The 25,585-nt window shown below is 30.7% G+C and overlaps 3 protein-coding genes and 1 long non-coding RNA gene across 5 annotated transcripts; 1 reads left to right on the top strand and 3 right to left on the bottom strand.

Annotated features, from left to right (window-relative positions):
• Positions 1–1,773: 1,773 nt before the first annotated feature.
• Positions 1,774–7,611, bottom strand: MCM4 (Minichromosome maintenance (MCM2/3/5) family protein). Its single transcript, XM_068626487.2, has 18 exons — positions 7,467–7,611; positions 6,719–7,375; positions 6,505–6,633; positions 6,326–6,407; positions 5,391–5,523; positions 5,226–5,297; positions 5,021–5,143; positions 4,829–4,942; positions 4,540–4,752; positions 4,361–4,459; positions 4,031–4,191; positions 3,686–3,782; positions 3,436–3,597; positions 2,731–2,811; positions 2,574–2,652; positions 2,342–2,478; positions 2,194–2,250; positions 1,774–2,101 (listed from the first exon to the last, which is right to left on the bottom strand). The coding sequence occupies exons 1-18, from the start codon at positions 7,498–7,500 to the stop codon at positions 2,027–2,029; spliced, it is 2,505 nt and encodes an 834-aa protein (XP_068482588.1). The 5' UTR covers positions 7,501–7,611; the 3' UTR covers positions 1,774–2,026.
• A 3,207-nt stretch (positions 7,612–10,818) lies between these two features.
• Positions 10,819–12,383, bottom strand: SRS3 (SHI-related sequence3). 2 transcript variants are annotated; one of them, XM_068627310.2, is made up of 2 exons: positions 11,813–12,190; positions 10,819–11,515 (listed from the first exon to the last, which is right to left on the bottom strand). In XM_068627310.2, the coding sequence occupies exons 1-2, from the start codon at positions 12,072–12,074 to the stop codon at positions 11,142–11,144; spliced, it is 636 nt and encodes a 211-aa protein (XP_068483411.1). In that variant the 5' UTR covers positions 12,075–12,190; the 3' UTR covers positions 10,819–11,141. The 2 variants fall into 2 exon arrangements, with proteins under 2 accessions (XP_068483411.1, XP_090154009.1); XM_090297883.1 differs by having other exon boundaries at positions 10,932–11,494; positions 11,813–12,383.
• On the top strand, positions 10,998–11,720 carry LOC150023000 (uncharacterized). The gene is made up of 2 exons (XR_016517803.1): positions 10,998–11,062; positions 11,164–11,720. It is a non-coding gene; the product is annotated as an uncharacterized LOC150023000 (long non-coding RNA).
• A 6,698-nt stretch (positions 12,384–19,081) lies between the features above and the next one.
• Positions 19,082–19,987, bottom strand: LOC137821308 (uncharacterized). Its single transcript, XM_068625831.1, has one exon. The coding sequence runs from the start codon at positions 19,840–19,842 to the stop codon at positions 19,300–19,302; it is 543 nt and encodes a 180-aa protein (XP_068481932.1). The 5' UTR covers positions 19,843–19,987; the 3' UTR covers positions 19,082–19,299.
• Positions 19,988–25,585: the final 5,598 nt, after the last annotated feature.

Genomic DNA, 25,585 nt, shown 5'->3' with positions numbered 1-25,585 from the left:
AGGAAAGTGGAGAAAGTTGTGCCTTTTATTAGGAAAGAGTGGAGAGAGAGGGGTGAAATGTAGATTTATGGAAGCTTACTATTTTTTAGGCAAAAGAGTGATATATAAAAAAACTGTGAGAGAAATAATATAAAAACATATATCTCCAAAATCTTAATTTTGAGATTCTGAGAGAGTGATATATAAGAGAACCGTGAAAGAGAAATAATATAAAAACATGTTAATGTCTCCAAAATCCTAATTTTGAAATTCTGAAACTGTATTGTTGTTATTCCGTTTCCTTAATATTTCATCACCGCCACTTCACCAGGTCTTTCGTCTCCTCAATGCTTCAAAAACCCTAATGTTGAAATTCTGAAATTGTGTATTGTTAATTTTCTTCATATTTTATCTCTTTTATTTATCTTATTTTAAACATATTTAATTAAAAATAAATATAAATATAAATAATAAAAAATTAACACAAATAATAATATATTATTTAATTTGATTAAATTTTATATTTAATTATATAAAAATAAAAAAAATAAAAAATGCGGTGTGCCCGCTAGTTATAAATAAAATAAATATAAACCTTAAATCCAAAATCCTAAACTATAAATCATAAACCATAAATCTTAAACTTTAAATCTAAATTTTAAACCCTAAGTACTAAATTCTAAATCTTAATAAATTGAAAGTGAAAATGATGATATTTGAGGAAAAAGTTCCTCATATCAAGCATGCGACATTATGAAACACTGGCCTTTTGCAATTCCATTAATATTTGTAATATATGTAATTCCATCAACTTTTACAATTGAAGATTTATATTCCACAATGAGAAGACAATTATCCGCTATTAATAATTTTTTTATAATAGTTATTTTTAAAATATATATTTTCATGTCCATCTTTGAAGAAAGACAGGCTATATGTTTACAAAAATATTTAAACAATTTTAATGTGAAAAAAATTAACCTTATTTTGATAATGATATCCTAACTTCATTTCTTAATTCACCTAAAGCTTTCAACTTTTAAATTTCACTTTATCCACTCATTCAGAAAAAAAAGAATAAATTTTCAATTTTCACAAAACAACCTTTGTGGTGTTTATGCATATTTACGAGCAAAAAAGTATTTTACGTGTAATAATATATTTAAAACGTGCAATAAAAATATTTGCATCTTAAAATATCCATTCAATAGAAAGCTTTATAAACTTAACTGTCTTTTAAGTCCACTTAGCTCAATAAATGAATACTTTTGTTCTTACAATTTTAATTACTTGTTTTTTCGCCTATATACTTTAAAAAATAACAATAGTGCTCGCAGTCTTAAATGTTCGATTTTGACGAACTTTAAGATAAAATTTGGTTCTGTTACTAACTTACATTTATTTTTTAATCTATAATTTGACATTAACTATTTAACTTCTCTTACTCGTACCAAAACAACTTTTTAGTTTCTACAAATTAAATCACTTACTAAAATATTAAATAACTTAAAATATACCAATAATAGGTCACAAAAATGCACTAACCAGCTTAAATTTAAAATTAACTAATTGAATTATCATATTATCAGAATGTAAAGGATAACAATGAAGTACAATTACTTTTTTTTCAAATGACTAGACTAAAATGAAATAATTAAATATTTATTTCCTAAATATATAAACCAAAATCATACAACTAAAACTACAGAGGCCAAAATTGTCTAATTAAAACAACAAAAACAAGAACACAAGTGAACTGTCCTGCTATTTTATCAGAAACTAAAACTCTTCTACTTGAGAAAATCCCAAGTTAATAAATTGATTTTGTTAAGATGTCGATGTTGAATTATAACATGAGATGTCTGATTAGCATCGTTACCTGGGATAAAGGAAAAATAAAAAAGAAAACAAAATAACTCTGAAGATGCCTATATATATATGTACTAAACATGAGCACCAGATACATACTGTTAAGAAGGCTTTTGAACACAATCTAAAAACTAAAGGAGAAAAAACAACAGACCCTGCTAGAGCCTGCCTCCTGTTGTTAAGATCTTTTTACGCTATCACCGTGCATTGTAACAAATCCTTCTGTAGCCAAGTTAGCTATAGCATTTCTTAGCTGCATTAACAAAAATTAACCCTTTAGTTTAGCTTATCCTTTGAAATGGGACGTGCGTAAAATAAGGTTAAAAGGGAAAATGACAGGCTTACATCATTGAGATGAACTTCGCTAACACCCGTATCCTGCTTCTTTAATTCTTCCAATAACTGCATGATAATTTTAATTGTATTAATAAAAAATCATAGGAAACTACATAATCTAAATAGTGTATATTTTATATAGAACAAACAACAATACCTCTATTAACCGCATAGAAGGTCCCCCAATCTGCATCTTCTCCATGATTAAGTTGCGAGTTGCTTGTAGCAAACTTTCTCTCCTAATCCTCTCACTTGCCGACACTCCAGTAGTAATAAGATCCATATCAATGGTTCCTGTAAAGAGGAAAATATTATATGATAATTAAACACATTTTCATTTAATTATTTTCCAGGTGAAATTTAAGAACTAGGTTAGATATGAAACCTACCAGTAGAATGATCCGTTGCAGACTGCTGCATTGCAACTTCCAAAAGCCGGAAAGCCTCCGCTACATCATCCTTTTCGACCTGTATGCATCAGGTTATTGAATAGTTATGTATACTACTCCATATATGTACATCATGAGAAAATTGAGTGTTACTAACCCATTCCGAAAAGCGAATCCGAGCCAATGCTTCACTTAGACGAATCAGACTCTCAATCTGCCTCGGAGTCGCTGTTATCACCTGTTAAATAGATTGGTAAGATTGAGCAAACACGTGAGAGAAACATTATAAAATATAAACAAAAATCCTCACAATTCCAACATCGCAAATTAATTCATTCATATCACAGATATCAATACCAAAAAACACAATATTGGTGACATATCATGCACGCCATTCTTTTCTGAGTTAAGAACCTCTGCTTTCTGTTTTGTCAGTTTACAGATAACAGTTAGTTTTTCCTGTAGATTTTACATTCCTTTCTTTTCCTATATTTATGTGTATATATATGTATATGTATATATATATATATAGGTTGTATCTTGTTTTTAAGATAAGTTCTGATATATGAATAAAAGAGTTTTCCTTCTTTCCCAATTAATCTATACACATCCTACGCATATGAAGTCTAAATGAATTTTTTCTCCCTTTTGCAACTTTCAAGAACCGTGCAGTCAGCTATCAATATGGTTATACCATATCCAAGAGAGAATAATTACTCTAATAGAGTTACAGCAAAATCGGTGAACTTGTTCTCTAAACTGATTGCTTAGCTATTAAGTAATATTTTAAAGAATAAAAATTAGTTCCATGCAACAAGCACTATTACAAAGGACGAAATTATTTTGAAGAGAAAAACATTACCTTTTTGCTACTCCCAGGAAAATTTCCTCTTCTTCTTATTTCCACATAACCTCTAGTCAACTCTTCAGCAGCTTCATCAGAAAGCTGAGGGTGTATGTGCTTTCGGGCATAGCTAACATAATCTGTTAATGTAGAAATATCCAACACGTCGTGCTCCATATTCTGTATAACACAGACACAGAACAATGTGGGTAAAAACGCTTAAATTTGGATCTTCACATTGAATAAAATGATTGCAAGTTTTCTAGACCTCGGGATTCTCAAAGTGTAGAGCCACAATATGTTTGGCAAGGCGCCTGTCAGTCTGCTCATCAGCCTTGTCAAGGATCAAGTAGATTAAATCAAACCTGCATGATAGTTCAATGACACTTTATTTTAACCCCTACTTCTCGCACTATTGTGTGTTGAAGAGAATTAATAAATTTAATAAAGCATGTTTAATATTTATTGTGCTCTTAACAAATGAATAAAAAAATATTAGAGGCTACCACCGTATACAACATAGCTAATAGATTTAAGATGCCTAGATGGGAGATAGCATAAATGTGCGGTCAGACCCATAATCTAGTTATCACAGCTTATGGGCAATGTCTACCTGGACAGAAGTGTGGGAGGAAGGTGTATGTTGTCAATGACAGACAAGCGAGGATTATATCTTGAACCACTGGGATTTGCACAAGCCAACACCGAAGTCCTAGCATTGAGGGAAGCAATTATACCTGCCTTTGCTATTGAAACGGTTTGTTGTTCCATCACCTGGATTAAACAGAGACAAGTGCATTAGTCACTAAATAGTCAGCTGAGACACCTAGCCTGTAAAAATTGTAGCATAATTTTCAACAAAGACAAATTTTGAAGGAAAAACATGTATATGACTGCAGAATACTTCATTGGCTAAGATAGGCAGATGACGAATGTAATCAACCTCATGTAACATGCTCCTTGCATTGTCAGACATTTTGTCAAATTCATCAATACAACAGATACCTCGGTCACTCAAAACAAGGGCACCACTCTCAAGAACCTGAATCATAAGCATAAATATCAGGTTCCACCGTGTTAAATACTTAGAAGGCAGTAAAAAATCATATTAATGGTCCATACAGTTTCTCCTGTCTCGGGGTCCTTGGCTACATATGCAGTCAGTCCAACTGCAGAGCTTCCCCTTCCACTGGTGTAAATGCCACGTGGAGATAGTTTGTGTATGTATTGAAGTAGCTGGGACTTGCTTGTCCCAGGATCACCAACAAGGAGAATATTTATATCACCACGGAAGCTGGCACCAGAAGCTAATTTCAATGCATTGCCACCAAAAAGCTGCAGCCAAATATATATTAGCACCCTCAGAAAATTGGTAAGTAATCAATGAATGCATAACTAAAATATGCCTAACCTGACAAAGAAGACCTTTCTTCACGTCATCTAGCTCCCAAATGTTTGGTGCCAATGACTTTGTCAGTATTTCATATATATCTGGCCGTTTTGAGATCTCCTTCAGTCGAGCCACCTGCAACTCAGACAAGCATACAATTAGCAAGTGAGAAAGCAAGCACTGGATTTTCTAGTAAATATATACAAACTGTACTTTTTCTTCTTCAAAGAAGACACCATCTTCATTTCTGCCAGGGCCACTATCAATATCCATAGCATCCTCTACCTGCATCCTGGACTTATGGGTCTTCTTTATGTGAAGACAATCAATATATGTCTACAACATCAAGAGGACAAAATAAAAACATCAGTTAGACAGCATAATAAGTGTAAATGAGATAAGAACATTTAGCACATACCTTGAACAATGACTTAACAGTCCTCTGAGTTGGTCCAACCCTAACAGTCATAGCCCTATAAATACCAGTCACCTGATAAAAAAACAAAACATTCGATGGCATGATTAAACAATCTTAAAGACATATAGCTGTCACAAGTACATCAGTACATCACTAAGGTCTCACCTCAACTCTGTCACCTGGCTTTCCAATATCCACCAGTTTATCATGCAGCAGCAAGCTAACTGTGTGAGGTGTTCCTCCTTCAGGTATCTCGTCAGGTGTCTCCTGAAGCCTCACAATTTGCTTATCAGTAAACCTGGTCGTAGAAGAAAAAAAATACACATAAAAATAGTAACACAAAAAATAAATATGTAAAACAGGGTCAGACTGCCAAAGATTCCCTTTATTCCCATCACTTAATTCTACCCAGTACCCATTGGACTTCAATTAAATTTATTTTTAAGGCACAGTAATTATCTGAACCTCTTAAAATGGAAGCATGGTTCTCAACCTTTAGATTCAACTCAGTTAAACCTTTGACACAAATTAGGCTGAGACTTGAAAGACAGTGGACTAAACAGAAAGTTAAATTTAATTTAAATTTAAAGCAGGCTGATTATGTTTATTGACATAGAAATAATCCTTACAACAATAATAAAACCATAACGTAACCAAAGCAAAATAAGCATTATTAGTTAGTTTGTTTGTTTCAAAAGGTGTTTAGAAGTAGGTGAGTTTACTGGTGGATAACAACCGATTCAGAAGCCTAAGTCTTGCTGCAAGTTATTCACGTGTCTTTTGCTTTGCCAGAAAAACATGTTATCCCAGATTGAGAAAAAGCAAATAAAGGAACCGAATCAGTGGAGAAAAATAAATAAAAGATGTCTTTCAGAATTTTGCTCAATCAAAACCATAACACATCACTCTAGTCAAGAAGAAGATCTCTATATCAAATTGTTATATACCAAGTTTTTGCTTACACATAAAGAGGCGGTATTCTGCCTTTCAAATTGTTAAATTACAAGTGTTTCCGTATACATGTAAAGGAAAGACTCTCCATTTCAATTTGTTAGCTTACAAGCTTTTCCTTATACATATAAAGTAAATATTTGCATTACCTGCATCGGTTGTGAACAAGTGTCATGGAATTCCTGGATTGGCACTCTTCCCTCAAACATATAGTGGGCTCCGTTATTCGTCCTACAAATCATAATAGTCAGCAAAACATTAAATAAGTAAAAAAGACAGTAAATGGTCACTCACTAAGTAATAAGCAGAAACATCCCATTAAAATTACCTCTCTCCACCGGAATTGGGTCACAGCAAAATCCACACACAAGACACCTAAATATAGCTTCCCTAATTTCAGGTATAATTGAACTACACCTTATAATCATTCCTTTCAATGACACCATCCTCTCAATATCTACAAAAAAATTGACATCGTATAGTTATATCAGCCCAGTTGCGAACAATAAGACATAGTTACGAATGATGGAATAAAAGCTCACCAGAAGGGTTCAAATTTCTCATTGAGGTTGAGCTTTTGAGATTGAAAATCCGAGTCTGAATGTGCTTCTCAGACATGGGCTTCAATCGGCTAACCATGTTCATCAAAACCAAGTCAAAGATAGCAAGAACCTCAAGAGGGTATCTAACCATCTTGGTGTACAAATCAGGATCATGATCAAACACGTCGCGCGCATTAACGTCAAGAGAATCTCCTTCAACTTCAATAACCTGTCTGATCAATTTCTCATACTTCCCTTCGGTGTGCAAGTGCAACCCATTATCGTCAGCCTGTGACGAAGACGCCTCTCTAAAGTCCCTCAAAAACCTGTGAATCGCATCGTTCACGTCTTCCACGCTTATGCTGGTGCCCCACACGAAGGTGGGCCTGGCGTCGTCCATGTCGTAGCCATCGCCGCCGTCAGAAGAGGCTGGCACGTCATCGGTGGTGGATGTAGGTGTGGCGGGAACGCGTCCGCCGACGCTCTGGCGGGAGCGCGGCGCGGTTGGAGTGGCTTCGGAGGAGGCAAATCGAGAGCGGCGCTCCGACGGAGTGGCGGATGCGGACGGGGTGGAGGATCGGCGGCGGCGCCTACTTCCCGGCGACGAGAACGTGTTGCCAATAGGGCTGGAAAGGGAGTCGTCGGGGGAAGAAGGACCTAATAGAAAAGAGGTTATAATAAATTACCAAATCAGAAAATTCGGAAAACGAAAACCGCAAGAAGCGACAGAGAGATGAGCTATACTAACCGTGGTTGAAATTCGGAGAAGAATCGGAAGCCATGGATTTGGTGTGCTCGGAGAAATTCAGACACAGAAGAAAGAGTGTGCGTGATACAGAAAGCGCCGTAAGTGGTGAGTAGTGGTCAATAACGGGAAGATATGGCGGGGAATGATTTGTGTATTCCCGCCAAAACTTGTGGGCTTTAATCTGGGCCTTGAGGTTGTCGTATAAAATATAGGCAACTGCGTACTGTACTCCTCAATTTAAACCTGCACCTCCATACATTCTGAAATCAAAATTGCCCTTGCAAGATTTATTTAAAAGCGCAAACTTCCATGGAAGATCGGGTTGGTGGTGCTGGCTTTTCGACACACTATAATTGAGTGGAACTATTGAATTCGTTTAACATTGAGTTCATGATAAATAATATTTATAAAACTAACAAAAACCTAATGTTATTAATTGAAATTGTTGGTGTTACTTCAAAGAGATTCACTTTCATTTTAACATTAAAATAGTTTTGTGTGAGTCGTTTGCTACTTCTTCTCCCAATTACATATTATACACTCTCTTTTTTGCTTAGGAATAAATTATGCACTTTTAAGTACGTATTTTTCATTTTTAGATAAAGTATATTTTATTAACCATCATACAAACTAAACAATATGGTATTTACTTAGGTGAGACATTTTTACTTTAATCTTAATTGAAAATATTTGAAGATATCGTACGAGATTAATAATGGAATATACGATAAAAAAATTTGAAGCTGAAAAAATAATTGATCATAGAAAAAATTTATAGGAGTTTAAAATAATTAAAAAATAAATTGAAAATATTCTACAATATATTTTTATAAAAAAGTATTTGAACGTGTAAATTTCTATAGTTTTGTATTTGTTAGCTACTTCAGTGGATAATTTTATTATTATTTTTGGCTAATTTTGTCAACATATCATTTCAAAAATCAAATCCAAAAATAAAAAACTAGATTGAAAGTGACTCCAAGATAACTTCATCTCCTTCCTCTTATGATTACTAAAAATAAAATTACTCAGTGTCTTAACACTTTAACAAGAGGTCGATATACTTTCGGTACAATTTTAAAAAAATCTTCTCAATGAACAACTATAAAATAATGTTGATACAACTATACAATAATTGCCATCAATTTTAAAACACTTTGGGTTTAAAGGCTTAAGCTTCTTTTGGGTGATATTGACATTTTACATAATATAATATTTGAGGTGATTGGATCAGCATCTAATGAATGGTGAATTAGATTAAATAAAGCATCAAAACATACTTCCTATGCTACTTTTCGCATAATATGTTATATATAAGAATCAAATGAGCAATACGTTGATGTGTGTACAAGAGCCAAAAATAGGGCAACGAAAGCAACCATAAATACACTATAAACTGATTTATTTTTCAGAAAGAAAATCATTTTCGAGCACTCATCTGTTTTGACTGGTCTAGTCGCAACATATTCAAGAGTTAAGGTTCATGAATTCACGTTCCAACAAATGTTGTATAGCGTATTACGAAGTGGACTTTTAGCTTAATTCAACCAACACTTGCTATGATAGGCTTTAAATGAGGATAGGTTTTAAATGACTCTGATACCAGATTACGAAGTGAACTTTAAGTCTAACTCAACAAACACTTGCTAGAATAGGTTTTAAATGACTTTGATACTAGATTACGAAGTGGACTTTAAGCCTAATTCAATCTCATAAAACCGACTCATGAGATTGAGGTTTGCACCCACTTATATACAATGAAATGTTTTCATCTCTAGTCGACGTGGGATCCCCAACATGACGTCCCATCTTCCTCTTATTATACTGCAAATAATATATGTATATATTATATTATTCTTAGTTAAAAGCTTTGCCGAAAGACATTTGCGATTTCATTGCCACCAACTTTAAAGAAAGTTGATTTTCTCGTATATTTTTTTCGTTCTGATGTCAATTAAACGTTAGCAATATCTGAACCAAATTTGTTAAATATTCATCATGAGAAAACTAGGATTTTGAAATCATGACGAACCAGAATTAGCAAGTCGTATATCTGTTAGGTACATATATGGCTTTATATATATATATTGAAGTATAGATGTAAAGGATATATTCGTGAGGTTTGTACGAGTATTCCCTATAGTTAGTGAGTGCATCTTTTTCTATAAAAAGTTTGAGCGCACTTGTGGTTTATCTAGTACTTTACTGTAAAAGCTAACTTCAAACTAAGTTTCACAAGATGCTTCTCATTTCATACCTTCTTTTGTGCAAACTCGATTGTTTTAAATTATTTATTAGGGTTACGGATGATTCTTCCCTTCTTCTTAAGCTTCCTTCATATTTGTTCGTATATGTTTATTCCTTTATAGTACATGGACATGTCTGTGTTTATGAGGTGCATGTATATGCTTATATTTCTGCAAAATATGAAAGCTAGGTTTCACATGTGTATGTATACCATTGGAACTCATAAAAAAAATAGCGTTTATACAAGTCGTTTATCTTGATTTGAACCGCGTTTCGAGCAAGGAGAGGACACAGAATAAATGCAGATTCGTATTCATATTGCAAGTTAATAATTAGGTGAATTACGCATCCTCGTTCTGTGGAGGCAAAAGAAAAAGAACGACCTTTTGGAATTGTGTGAATTGTGTTCAATGCAATGTCATCGAAACAAACAAAAGCACCTACCGCTTTGAAAAATCTTTATTGACTTTTTTTATCAACAATAATAAATAAATAAAAACGACTCACTTCAGGGTGATCTATTCCTTATACAACAAACCAAAACAACTAGTCAACACAAAATCAACCAAACTACTCTAAAACCAATCAAATTATTCTAAAAGAACCCCAAGTCTAAAAACACACAATCTGAGAAACGAAAAACAAGCAGAAAAAGTTTTAGAAGTAGTCAAAGATCAAACTTTCAGTTGAGCCAAAGAGAAAGTCTTTTAATGATTCATCACTTCACCTTGAAAAATGACTTTATTCCTAATACACTAAATATCACTAACCATCGCAATCTAAATATTTCCCACTACTATATTAACAGAATTAGATACGTTACTTAGTTGAACGGTAAGAAGTGAGAATGAGAGAAATAGAATCTGACAAACTTCAACCCTAATCACTCATAACAAAGAGTCTACACCGTAAATTAATATGATGGTAAGTTATGTTATTGTTTGTTCCCATCTAGAAACATTGGGTTTGATGCAGCTTATTGACAAGACACACTAAACAAATTGTTGTGAAGTGTCATTATTTGTGTAGAATTAAATATGGATGATAATGAAGACTTGGCAATTTGTCCCAACTTTGTTGCTTACAGCATGATGGCGACAAAAGAGAGTAGAAGTAGGAACATTATGATTAACAAAGATGTAAAAAGTGAATTACATCAAAACAAGAAGACAAAGCTGCCAAACCTATATAAGTAGGGGCATGTGCTGCACGCTAATTAAATCAAAAACCAAACTTAACAAATGTATAATAATATATATAATACAAGTTTTTCAACCAAAACAACAACAAGCTCCCTTAGTCTACGTTGAACAAAAGTCCTCGAAGAAGGCTCTAGCTGAATTAAAATAGTAAGTATTCTGTTCCATTCTCTTCTTTCCCCGCATCTAAATATGCCCTCTGATCTCATTTTCTTTGTATCCTGAAAAATTACGGTTTTGGGTGTGACAAGTATGTCAGATCAGGTCTGAAGGAAGCTAGGGGAAATGAATGGTGTGGAATAAAAAATGGTTCTTGAGAAGCAGTGAGTGAGAGTGGAGGCATAGTTGCACTTGCACCATCACGAGTGTGGAGTGAAACACTCCTAAGATTGAGATCGTGTTGTTGATCAAAAGGGTTGTCACCCTTAGCGTTGAAGCTTTGTTCAGGACCTTGATCATAGAGAAAACCACTAAACACGTGTCCTCCAATGTTCACAGAAGTTTGATACGCGGTTTCATTAACCGTGTCATCCATAGAACGCACCTGAACACAGCTGAATGACGCCATGGAACTTGTAACAGCTGGAAATTTGAACTCCAAGCCTGAATTAGACAAATCACTGATATATATATATACACACACATATCACCAAATTTGGATACATAAAATGAACAAGAAAAAGCAAACAAAAAAGGAGCACTAATTCTGATACCAAATGATATATGAAAATAGGGTATGTGGTTGATTTTATGAGTATGTATGATGATGTTTTTGAGAGATGGAATAAAACAGCAGAATTAAGGAAAATGAAGGTGTTAGGGCTGTATTATATATGTATATGTATGGATGTTAATTTGGTTTATGCAGTGGAGAAATGCATATATATGTATATACAGTACTTGAATATGGGTTGTGCTTGTGCCTTTTAGGAATATCTCCCTGCTGAAGATTAGTGGTGAGAGGTTGGTGCTCCACTTTGTGGCGTCTTCTATCCACAGGAATCCAAGTGCTTCTGATATGAGTTTGGCACTTGAAGCCTTTGTTCTTGCAGCAGGTTCTGCACCTTGAGTAGGCACAGTCCTTTTTGGCTTGGTTCCCACACTCTTCACACTTTGATCCCTTTACCACTGTTTCTAAGCCTTGTTCTTGCATAGTAGACATCGATCTTTACACTGAAAAGAGTGAAAGTTCACCCTTTACGACCTTCTTTTTGCCACTTCTCTGCGATCTGATGCAAGAGCAGTACTCTCTCAGAGTGATGATGGGTATAGAATAAAGCAAAAAATTGCTGCATATATATATATATAAGCACTTAAAACGAGTTGATCAAAAAAGAAATTTGCACCATGGCAAAGCTTCCATAATTGCACAGAATAAATTCTGGCTTGAAGTAAAACCCACAAAGTATGAACCAATAGCAAAATTTACTGGGAAAAAAGTAATAAGAAAGAGAAACAATTTAAATATTAATTTACAACCAAATGCAGGCATGAACCAATTTTTAGCAGGTTGATTTTTATGTATATGTGGTCATTTATTTGTGAGTATATATTCAAAAGTTGCTTAGAACCTCAAGTAGTTTAATACGTGTTCTGGTTTGGGTTTTATGATGACAAGATATACAATTACATGAAATTTTATATTTTATACTTTTTAAATATTTTGTTTTAATAAATTAATTTAAATTTCTTAAACTTTAAATTTTAGTCTAGATAAGACTATTTGTATATTAGATATTACCGAGACTAAAATATTTGACAACAAAAAAATATGAAATAATTTTTAGTAATTTGAAATATGATATATATATTAACTTGTTTTATATTTGAAGGAAATAGTAAAGACAAAAGAAAGAGGTGGAATGGAGGAAGGGGGAGTGAATAAAGAGAAAGGACATATTGAAGAGATAGTTTTAAGAAATAAGTTATTGATCTTATAATTGGTAACTCGATACATTCAATCATACGAAGCAATTTTAAGTTTAACTTATTTTTACAAAATTAACTTAGAAAATAAGAGTTATTTTTACATATGTACTATATATTAATATTATGCTTAATTGATATCAAATTTCTAAACAAATATTCTTTTTGAGAAAATTCTGATTAAGTCTTCAAATAAAAAAAATATTTATATGATTTTAAATTAAATTATGATAAAATTTTAAAATTATATAATGTATAAAGTTTTTACACATTAATTTATATATAATTTAGTTTTAATTTATAAATAAATTAATTTCATTTTTTACATTTTTTTTTTCTAATTAAATTTTATGGAGAGATGATGTACATGGTTTATTGTTTATATTCTAATTGACAATACATGATAAATCTACATAACAACATTAAGTTTTCAAATGAATATTTATATATTATAAAATAATACATATAAAAATGTTCTTATACAGTAATCATGTCACTACCATGAGTCTAATGTCATATTTTGTTATGTCAAGTACATGTCATGATATGTTATAAAGATATAATCATACATAAGTATACACACGCGCACACACATATATATCACTTTATATATACATACATCAACAATAATCTCACATTTATTGTGTTCATTGTATGCATATCATTACACATATCACACACTAATTAACCACATATCTTAAAAATATATATCATTAATCCATCAATTTATACACCATCAAATACTTAGTGCAACACATGCCAACAAACATATATACATCATCACAACAATAAGCTGCTTGAATGAGTTTTCTCTTACTTGAACAACCTTGCTTCCTTGACTGAGAATTGACATCATTGCTTAAGTGATACTATGTTGCTTGAGTGTTTCTCTCTTAAGTGTTGTACTCCACACTTGAGCGATTATTGTTTAAGTATTTTTCGCGTAATCGTTTGTGTAATTTTTAAGTGATATACTTGTTGAATTTCTTCCAGTAAATTGAAAGTTCGCAATTATCATTATGTTGTCATTTGAGTGACACTTTCATTGCATGAGCACCCTGACATATATGCATTCGTTCTCCAAATATGTAGAATCCATGCACATCACCATTAACCTCACTTTGGCCACTATTGTTTTGCTTGAGTAACATGTGACATGTTTTTAAAGAAGAAAGTTATATCAACCTCTATCTTTGTCTCTCTTAAGTTACAAACTCTCATTTGAGCTACACACTTTATCATTCGAGTGGCCACACTATCGCTTGAGCAATAGTGAGCAGTGGGTGCAACCATTACACATTGCTTAAGTGGTGATATGTCGATTAAGTGATATCCACCCAAAAACACTTATATTTAAATAACAAAGAAAAACAATGACATTATTTAATCCACATGCATTCCAATTGCATCGATAATACATTTTGTACTTTTAATTCGTCTAAGACATAAATTGTATACATACTCATATTTGTATATATTTCTAAAATTATACATGTTTTTTTTTGTCAGATACAATTGGGAATATAATCTAGAATGCAAATTTTGTATTTCAGATTGTACAATCCAAAAATACAAAGAATAAATTGTTATATATTATTTAGAATGTTTTACTTTTTTTGACTATATGAGTTATTACTACCAAAGATATTGTCATACATCCTTTATTTTTTTACATACATTTATGCATTGACAATAAATATTGTTCAAAAACAAAACCAATTTTGAATAAAATAAAAAAATAACACAATTGTCAAATTAAATTAAAACTTGTCATGAAAAGGCATACAATTAATCCATAAATTTAAAACATGAATGTAAACAATACATAATATAAAAATCTAAGTATTATGTCCTTGACTTCTGTCGCGTACAAGACGAGAATGTCTAACATAAACAACTCTCTTATTCATTAAGTCACAGGCAAATTGTAGTGCATTATGTGTTTCCTCTCGTGCTAAAATGCCTTCAGTGACGTGGTCATAATTTATCATCCTCTGCAAGATGTTGGCGACCCACCTTAATATACTTTACATTCATTAAAATGACATTTGTTAATGTCTATGTTAAAATGAAGTTCGTAGTAAATAATAAATAATACATATATTGAACAACATAATATCTTGATGGAGATTCATGATCTTAATGTGATGTGGGTATATGTCTCCATCATATGGACTACAAGCATGACGACATGGTAGTACAATCGATCGATCTTTCTCTACACAACAAACTATATATGGGGATGACACAACTTTGAACCACTGCATGTATTCAATTGCACATGTAGATTCATGAGAAGCTAGTGTCACACCTGTGACGAGGTGGTCAACAAAGTGTAACCTCTTGTCATCTCTATCGTTATATGACATAAGAGGTGGAGGAACCATCTGCTCATTTGTACTACTGCAACACATGTTTGGGCAAATTTCAATGCATACACGTACTCTTACGAATGTGGCCAAAAAATAAGGATATTGACTTAAACAACCTACTGTGGTGATGGTCTTCTTATGAACTCCAAATAACGCCAACATGGGTTAGAACATCTAAATGGACCTACACAACAACAACAATGCAAATATGTCGTCCAATGACATATCATGTTGCCCGTGGGTGAACCTCTTCATAAGTGAGCTACATACCCCTCCTTCTCATGCCCATAAAGTGTTTTTATATCCATACCTACTACAATTTCAACACAATAGTGTTTATGTATTCATATAACAATAAATGTAACTTTTATTAACAATGTATATGATTTACTTGTATAAGATCACATAACTGTTAAATTGCTTTGTTTGGGCAAATCACGCATCTCCTAACCAGACAGACATGTAGTTTAGTGTGATAGTTCTCCACGATTATCCACCACACATTCGTAGATTGCTAAACATCAACAAGTTCGACACAAAGATTGATGTTTCACTTTTGTCAACAAATATCGTGCATCCCACCAAATGCAACAAATAAACTCTCACAACACACTCTCGAGTTTGGCGAATGCAACACTCCTCGTATAACTCTCGGAGCCAACTAAGTTTGACGTGTGCATCTCAAGAATATCTCATCTCTAAGGTGACATCACCGAAGTCAACCCCTAGCAATTCCACCAAAACTATTGAAGCTATAACGAAATCAATTGGGATATGTGTAGGAAATTGACCCACAATGGAGATATAAAGCAACAATACACATCATCCAACATTATTGTTATCTCACCAATCGAAAGGTGGAAAGTTTTGGTGTTACGATATCACCTTTCCACATAGACTGAAATCAATCCATTATTGACAACCTCATAATAACTTATGTTGCACAATGACAACAATCCCGAATTAAGGAGTGCATCAATTTAAGGATAAGAAATTCCAAATTTACTTAATTTAAGACCATGGAATACCAATTTTAATTATCCACTGTCCTAACAAAAACATGAGTGTTTGTAACTAAAAACAATGTCATCATGACCAATATAACACTTAATTAAAGTTTTTTATTCCAACCTCACCCTCCCACATTTTAAGGGAACATGGTAAATAAAACTTAATAATAAAGAACGATTTGGAAGTCCTTCGAAAAATCCTTCATATTGAACATGTCCTTCTCCATGTGCATCTATCACATTACTAACACTAGAATGGCGAATTTGTTCATGATCTCCTACACGGATCGATGTTGTAGGTCTACCTACCAGTGTCTTGAGATGCACCACCTCTTGTCTTATCCAGGACTTTGTCTACAACATAATTCTTATATTAATAAAAATCAAAATTGAATAAACTTTACAAATAATAGGTATAATGACAAACACATTCTAGATACACTCTGAATTACACGATCCATAACATATTACGTTTTTAAATACACTTTGGATTGCATAATTCATTACGTATTTTCGGATCTAAAAGTACTATCAAGATTGTGCAATTTGGAATGTATTTGAAAAAAAATCATATTTTGAATTGTGCAATGCAAAAGGTATATTTAGAAATACACTATGGATTGCATAATTTGGAATACGCTATGTTTTCCAAACACACTCTGAATTATACAATATAGAAAGTACGTCCATATCAAGAAATACATTTTGGATTGTACAAACTAAAGTGCATTTTTTTTATAAAGCTTCCATGTTAGACAAATCTAAAATGCAGGTACTTCCATATCAAGAAATACATTTTGGATTGCACAAACTAAAGTGCAATTTTTTTATAAAGCTTCCATGTTAGACAAATCTAAAATGCATTTAAAAAATGTAATATGTTATGGATAGTATAATCCTTTTTTTTTTTCAAATTACCCAATCCAGATTACAATGATACAAAAAGGGAAAATGTCAAAGGTATATTTTAGCTGAGAAGACGAAGAAGATGAAGAGGGAGTACTACTAAAAAGGATTTTTTCTCATAGGGGGGGTGCAAGAAGAATTTACCAAAAATAAAATCCGAGCTAATTTAATCTTGGCTATCATTAGAAAGCCCATACTATCCATACCCCTGACTAATTACTAGTAATTCGCATCACAAATTACGCCGCTAAAATATAAAAATGGATCAAAGTTAAAATATATAATAAAACTAAAGCACGTGAAATAAATCACCACCTAAAATAAAATAAAAATTGTTTAATGTAGAAAACAAAACACCAATAAAAAGGATAAGACCCTCTAAAAAAGTACACACATCTAACAGTCATCTAAACAACTTACTAGGAGATCAATTTGTGGATTAACTCTAATATTATTGATGTTTTACAAATTACAATATTATTGTACGTATAATAAAGCTTATCTTTTATATTTTTCTTCTCTTGGTCTTGGGTCTCTTAGTTTTAGTAGATATGGATAATGAATGTCTATATATGAATCTCATCTTTTTTTTAATTTTGACTTATATTTATATGTTTATGAGTTCCAATGTTAATAAACAATGTTTTTTTTAATTATTCCGTTCTTTTACACGAGAAACACAAATTTCTCTTTAAAAATATTTTGCTATCAAGATGAATTAAAAATAAAATTATGAATATTACATTTATAAACACAGTTTTTATTTTAAATTGAAAAATAAAAACTGAAAACATAAATTTCTCTTAAAAAAATAATTTTATAAACATGAATTTAAAATAAGAAATAAAATTATATTTAAAACCAATCACTTATCTAAATCAAAAGTTATGTTTAAAACACAATTTCTCTATTTAATTTTTTGGTGTCCGGAAACAGTATTTATATATTACCTTTTAAAATTTACACATTTTAGTCCTGGGACATCCTAATTGTTTCTTCCATCAAAAATATAAGTTGCTACAGTAAAAAAAATTAAAAGTATTCAGTTAAAAAACTTGAAAATAATTAATTTCAGATCTTTTTCTCTGGACCAAAAAGTTAAGGATCGTTCGATAACAGAGGCATACCAATCAAACATTGCATGAAGAAGATAAGAAGTGGCTTCCACGAATGGCTCAATCTCAACTTCCAAAGCATGATTTGTTTGAACAAATCAAACAGCTTTGAATGAAAACCATTTTTGACTAGTCCGATTCAACAAAAATTACGAAAGGATGGAATCGAAAAATTTCCACTCCACAATTTTTGCCCCTCCAATGGAAACAGATTTTTCAATGAAAACCGAACTTTTTTATTTTTTTTTAAGAAATAGATTTTAAATTTAACTCAGACTCATAAAACCGGCTCATAAGTTTAGGTTTGGATCCAATTATATACAATGAATTATATACAATGAAATGTTTCATCTCTAGTCAATGTGGAATCTCCAACCCACCCCTCACGTCATCGAGATTACCAACATGTGCGTGAAGATATGTCGAGATTACCAACATGTGCGTGAAGATATATGTTATGGATAGTCCGATAACGATCTGATAGTGGATGGCTTGATAAATCCAACAAATACTCGTTAGGATAGACTCAAGATGACTCTGGATACCATGTTAAGAAGTGGGTTTTAAGCCTAACTCAAATTCATAAAACTGACTCATAAGAAGAGATTTACATCCACAAGTGTCCTCATCTCTAGTCGATTTGAAATCTCCAGAGTTGGAATCTCCAAAAAGTTTTGAGCAAAAAAATCAAACCACAACTTCAAAACAACCTTATCCTTAAACAAGCACACAAACGTAGTCCCTACACAAACGGAATTCAAATAAACAGAACCATTATCCCTCATCAGAACCAAACCAAAGTGACAATTACCTACTAAAACATAAGATCAACACAACATATACAAAAGCATAAGAATTTTTTTCATTTTCCATTGATAGATACATTCAGAATCAGTACAAGGTATGCACATAAAAGAAAGAGAGACATCGAATTACATGTCCTAGAGATATATCCACCTGATGTTCAAATACAAATGATAATCAGGGATTCTAAAAGTTAAATTAAGCAACCTAACACAATTCAAGAGAGCCCCCAAATCAATAATTGAAAACCCTAATTAGGAGTCAGTAACATGCTTAAGGCCCAAACCATGTTTGCCACGGACACACCCAGGCCTCACAAACAGATAAGGAGATTTTTTGGAGCTGTGCATTTTCGAAAATACCCTTTTCCCCAATTTCCTCATCCTCTGTCTCCCGAACTTGTTGCTCACCGTCCACGGAACAAGCTCGTCATCCAAACCATACCCATCATCATCCTCATCGTCATCCTCATCATCATCACCATCATCAACATCACGAAGGGGAAAGTGACGTTGGTGATAATCGTAGTGCCGAACTTCTAAACCCGATTCTCCCTGCGATTCGCTATCAATTTCGTGATCGTGTAAACTCTCACGAAGAAGAAGATGGCGAATTTCTTCAATTGGAGCATGGTTGGGACATGAATCGGAAGAATTGGAAGATTCGAACGCGTCGAAATCCTCTTCGGCGTCGACGACATCGACGAGCTCCCACTGCAAGAGAGAATCGTCGTTGACCTTCAAAAACTGAACCTCTTCGAGGAGGAGAAAGTGCATCTCTGAGGATTGGTTTTCCATTGTTAACCTAATTGACTCTTTTTTTCTTCTTCTTCTTCTCCTCCTTGTGTTTTTTCTCTCTTGTTAGTTGCGTAGGTGTGTGGTGTGAGTGAATATAAAAATAAATAAAGTATTTATAAAATACGTTGCTTGCGATGCACGGATACGTGTCGTTAAGGTACAACGTTGCAACAGCTTTTATTACGTGCTTAGGCCAATACTAATCGAACACGTGTAACTCCGTACGTGCGACTGCTTCTGGGTTACGGCTTCTTACCCACTTTCTTTTTTCTCAACCATAAATAAATAAATAACTGATATTTGTGATAAAGCGATAAATTAATTCAACTCGTTGAAATACGTTTTAAATTTCTAAGTACAAATTTAAAATTATAATAAAATGATTACCAAAAAGATATTTTTTTTATCAAACTAAATATATGTAAATTAATTTACATGTTAAATACAATTAATTTATAGTTACCATAAAATAATTGATTTTATTTGAATTTTAAAAACAACTTATAAAAAGAAAAAAAAATCCAAACTAAAGAAAAGAGTAATTAATTCATATTTATTTTGTTTGGCTAGTTTATTTAAAGGTGTTCAACTTTATATATTCAAATGAATTTAGCAATTCTATATTATTAATATTAATAATTATTATTTATGTAGCCAAAACACATTGATGTGTACCACAAAATCATTGAAACTATTAAAAAGTAAATTTTAAGTCTAATTCAACTCCATCAAATGGACTTATAAGGTGAGATTTGCACTTATTTATATACTATAAAATGCTTTAATCTCTAAAATATGTGTGATCTCCAACACACCTCATTCACACCGAGAGTGACAACTCGTGTATGAGACAACATATTATGGATGGTTCGATAACAATCCAATATTAAGCTTAAAATCTACTTTTTAATAGAAACTATGTGGTCAAAGAGATATTGACATATAAGATTAAACTTGTGTAGAATGACTTCACTCACAAATAATTTTTGTTTTAATTAAGAAGATTAGTCAAACATAACATACCTGCACTAAATCCTCTATTAATTATAATATTAGTTTGATAAGTTGTGTTAAACACAAACTCACCTACATAGGTACACTCTTATTTTTATAATTACACGTCAGATAACGAAATAAAAGTATACATTTAATAGTAATTAATACTCAAACTACTATATATTAAATTAACTAACTTAAACGTTAGAGTGTTTTTTACAAATATTCTCACATTTTATTGAGATAGAGAACCGAAACCAATAACCAAATACATTAGGAAGAATGGAGATAAGAGTATAATCCCTTCCCAACTTTAGTAAAAAAACTAATATAATAATTTTATACTATAAATATGACTTTTTAACATCGTTCCTTTAAATTGGATAAATTTATTATTTTCTCAATTAAAATAAGTTTCAATAAATCGTATAAAGAGAAAATACTCCAATTATGGAGTGTAAGTTTGGTACTCATACGTTTATATTAAGTTGAGTTTTCATTTCTACTCTCTTATTTAATTAAATTTAAACCTGATGCATTATATTTTATACATATAAAAAAAAAAAAGTACATACAATCTCACGTTGGAAGAAAGTGGCGGCGAGGGAGTTTTGTCGGTGATTCAAGATGTTTGGCGAGCACGTTTAATCCGATACATCTATATGCACAAAATTTAAGGTAAGATATTAAAATATTTTTTATTATATTAATATACTTTCAAAATATTTAATTTGATAAAATCAATATTTTTAAAAAACAAAAAAAATATCATATTATTAATTTTACGCGTTACAGAAAAACTTTCATTAGTTTATAACAAGCATTGCTATTTTATGCATATTAATTATAAATTGTTGAAAATACCGTATTAATTATAATTTGTTTGACTAACTAACAACAATAAATAAGATCTGTTTAGAAAGTATATATTTTCAATTTATTTTAGGACAGTAATTACTCATTGGACTAATCTTAACGAATTTATTGGACAACTTTGAACCTCAATATTTAATTTATTTGTTCAAGTCTAGATTCGTCCAGTTGTTTCTTAATCATATTTTATAGTATTTAAATGTGTAATTTATTAAGTAATGATGTTGTTAAGTATCATTTGTAGTTTAAGATGAAAAGGATGTGATTTGACAATTGGATCTTAATTTTTATTGTTTGATTTCCTTTATAACTATAAAAAAAAGTTTAATTTTAACTTTTTTAATAAAAGAAATAATTATCTTAAATATTTGAACATATCTTAAATTATTAAAGTTATGATAGATTTTTTTACCAATCTTATTGTAATATATAAGTAAAATAATTATTATTTTAAATAAGAGTTAAATTTATTTATTAATATTGACATAACTTAGATTACAGTATATGAGAAATAGATTATCACGTCAATTTTATGAGACTAAATTAAACTTAAATTCTTTTTCTAACATTCATTAAAAAAATAGATTAACGTACAATATATAAATCTTTATCAGTCAAGTCAATTTTGTGAAGAAAAAAAAAATTTAAGTTATTTTATAAATTTTTTTATAACACTTTTGTTTGTTAGTGAAGTCTTCATTTTTGTAAGATGTTTGTATATTATGAAGTGGTTGTTGGATTAGGTTTTTTTAAGAGAGAGTTGAAGGAAGAATAGCTGGGTGTTGTTTTAAATGGTTGTTGAGTGGTGCAAAAATGGAGTTGGGTGTTATGGACGCCACTCACCAATGCTTTTTTTATCGTCAAATAAAAATTTGGTGAAATAACATACGAAATAAATTTTAAAAATTATAAATTTAAATGTAAGGAATGTGGATATTTTTTTTATAAATTTTTTCAGAATTTATGGATGGCTTCTAACATGTGAGTCTCAGTGAGATACATGATGTTAATCATGTTTCGTACGATACTTTATTTTATAATTTTATACTACTAGATAATAGGAATGATCTTAGATGCAATTTCGAAAATAATTATTACAAGAGTTATTATTAGTAGTAGAAATACATACGTAATATCTATCTATATTTATCTGAATTTTTCCCTTTTCTCAATTTTTACGATGATAAAAATTTAATATACATAAAAAATAATTTTGAAAAAAAAATATGTAAAAAAAAGAATTTATTAATCAAATTTTTTTTCTTCTCTCTTGGTTTGAGTTTCTCTTTTTTCTAAGTGTTTTTTTCTTCCATTGGTAATTTTAGAATTAGAGAGTGTGATGATGTTCACGTTAAAGTTAAGATTCACATGATGGTAGATACAAAAGAATAATGATTTTACCAAGGAATATAGTTGGTTGCTTAAAATGGAATAAAGAAAGTGATTGAAAATAAAAATTATTTTGTTTGATATATGAGATTTGGTGTGAGAGGGTGAGAATATGTTCTCTTTCTTTCTATTGTTGTCTCAAAACAAAAAAATTAAGAAAAGAGTGAGGAACTAGTTTGCATATAAAAACGGTCTCTTAATATTAATTTAATTTTTTTTAAATAATTTTATTTTTTTAAGTAATTTATATAAAATGATAAAATACTCTATTATATCAATAAAATGAGATATATTAAATAAGGGTAGAATTAGAAAAATTTGTATACATACAAATATTATATTATAAAGAATAATACTCTTTATATAGATCTTTCTAATTTAGCTTCATATTTTTTGTTTGAGTGAAATAAGAAAGAAAAGAAAAGGAAATATTGTTTCTCTTATTTCTTAACGTAGAAGATAAATATAAAAGGAAAGAGCACAATCCCAAATGTAAAAGTATCTTTCTTAATAATAATAAAACAAAAGAGGAAAAAATATAAAAACAATAAAAAGAGAAAAATGGAAAAAGAACTTCTCAAAGAATATTCTCACAAAGTGGTTCAATAATACTAAAACTTTGGCAACGCCATGTTCTGCTAATGATCATTACAGAAAACAAAGCAATAGGAAAATGTAAAGGAATACTCTTTTTTGTAAAAATATTTTTTAAAATTGTTATTCCAACTCATTTAATCTTTAAATTCTAATAATTATGTCAAACAATTATTTTATTAAGCAATAAGAATTAAGTTAATAACCATCACGAACCCAATAATTAAATAAGCTGGGATAAATTCAAATGATTGTCTATGTAAAAGATATTGGTAGTCTATATAAAAATATTTTTTATTAGTTTTTCATTTAAGTTTAACCATATTTATTACATTATTTTATTTATCAAGCATTTTTTCTTAAATATTTTACTTTGTTAAATTAACAAATATAAAGAATTCTTAAAAATTCTACTTTCTTAAATAAAAATAAGAGATGCAATGCATGGTAAAAGAAAATGGTTGGATATATTTTAATCCGTTTTATAATATAGTGCATTAAGGTTTTTTAATTCACGAACTTATTTTGACCTTTTTTTATATAACAAGAAAACGAAGTTAACAGTGTGTTGTGTTGTGACCGCTCAACCCACAAACTCTATTTTTTTTTCTTTAAGGAAATATTCATCAATAATGTGTTAGATCATTTTTTTTTTCAATTTAGAATTTATTTTGATTGAAAAATTGATTTAAAACATAAAAAGCAAATGAATGATTAATACCGAATCTAAATTAAATTAAGAGTCAATATCAATATTTGTTCTCTGCTAATGGACGGAATAAATTGTTGTGCTTTGTTTATAATTAATTATCATCTTAAAAGCAATTGTTTGTAATCTATAAGTGAAATTTTTCTTAGATTAATTGACTAAGATTTTCCTCTAAACAGATTAATTGTGATTTCTATCAACACTTTAAAAATATATTTATTTTACTCTAATTTTTTGGATATTTATATTCACAACACAAAGAAGATGGATATATAAATTCAGAACTTAGATATGTCTTTTAAATATAATAATTCGCAACACATGAATGTCTTTCCAACGTTAAAATTGTAGTTTTTTTTTTTTCATTCTCGATGTGAAAATTCAAAAAAAGATAATAAGAGCAATTTAGAATTTTAAAGAAAATGATAGGTGTAGATTAAATTGATATGGTGCAAGGAGAATTAACCAGAGTTTGATTGGAACAACATACACTCAAAGCCTAAATATGTTGAAATTTCACTATTGTTTTCGAAATTCTCATTGAAAAAGGATGAATAAAATAAAATAAAAAACCGGGAAGAGATGAAATCAAGTGAAATTGAACCAAATTCAGAAAAGAGAAAAAAAAAAACTATGGTCTAAAAAAACTTAGAAGAAGATTTTTATGTATCTTTTGTGCTATTTTCCAATCAAAGAGTTTCATACCAATAGTTTTTATATTAAAGTATAATTTACACACAGTGTCAGTCTAATCTTTTTACCCGTTCAACTAATTATCATTAACACGAATTAAGAATTAATAAATGTATCATGCATGAAAGTTCATGAATGAATAACATAGTAAAATCTTTCTCACTGTATGTGCACAAACTACTTCCTTTACATATTAACGTAAATTATTGAAGTGAAATCCTAATTTTAGTTGCATTAGAAAGTAAGATCTTATGAATATCCATATACTGATACCACTTAGCACTGTACACATTCATTAGTTGTTCAGAAAAAACAGTTAATCAATGAAAAATACGAAATACCAAAAATATCTATAAAATTACATCTAACTTATGGTTTCTTCCTGTATCCCATCAAATGGATAAAAGGAATAAAAGACTCCATTTAATCAGTTTGATTTCAAAAAGTTCTTTACAAAATATATTTTAAAAAATTATTCTGAAAGATACA

This window comes from Phaseolus vulgaris, chromosome 11, assembly GCF_051622355.1.
Source record: "Phaseolus vulgaris cultivar YP4 chromosome 11, ASM5162235v1, whole genome shotgun sequence".
Classification (NCBI taxonomy): Eukaryota; Viridiplantae; Streptophyta; class Magnoliopsida; order Fabales; family Fabaceae; genus Phaseolus; species Phaseolus vulgaris.
Note: the sequence above shows the minus strand (reverse complement) of the source record. Positions and strands in the feature narration are given on the sequence as shown.

What these genes read in the sequence shown, in the direction of transcription:
- MCM4 (XM_068626487.2), bottom strand. Translation starts at nt 7,500, where the DNA reads ATGGCTTCCGATTCTTCTCCGAATTTCAACCACG. An exon ending in AGAAAGGTCTTCTTTGTCAG is followed by an intron (nt 4,753 to 4,828) that starts GTTAGGCATATT and finishes ATTTGGCTGCAG; the next exon opens with CTTTTTGGTGGCAATGCATT. An exon ending in CTTCTATGCGGTTAATAGAG is followed by an intron (nt 2,251 to 2,341) that starts GTATTGTTGTTT and finishes ATTATCATGCAG; the next exon opens with TTATTGGAAGAATTAAAGAA.
- LOC137821308 (XM_068625831.1), bottom strand. Translation starts at nt 19,842, where the DNA reads ATGGAAAACCAATCCTCAGAGATGCACTTTCTCCTCCTCGAAGAGGTT.
- SRS3 (XM_068627310.2), bottom strand. Translation starts at nt 12,074, where the DNA reads ATGTCTACTATGCAAGAACAAGGCTTAGAAACAGTGGTAAAGGGATCA. An exon ending in CAAGCACAACCCATATTCAA is followed by an intron (nt 11,516 to 11,812) that starts GTACTGTATATA and finishes TGTCTAATTCAG; the next exon opens with GCTTGGAGTTCAAATTTCCA.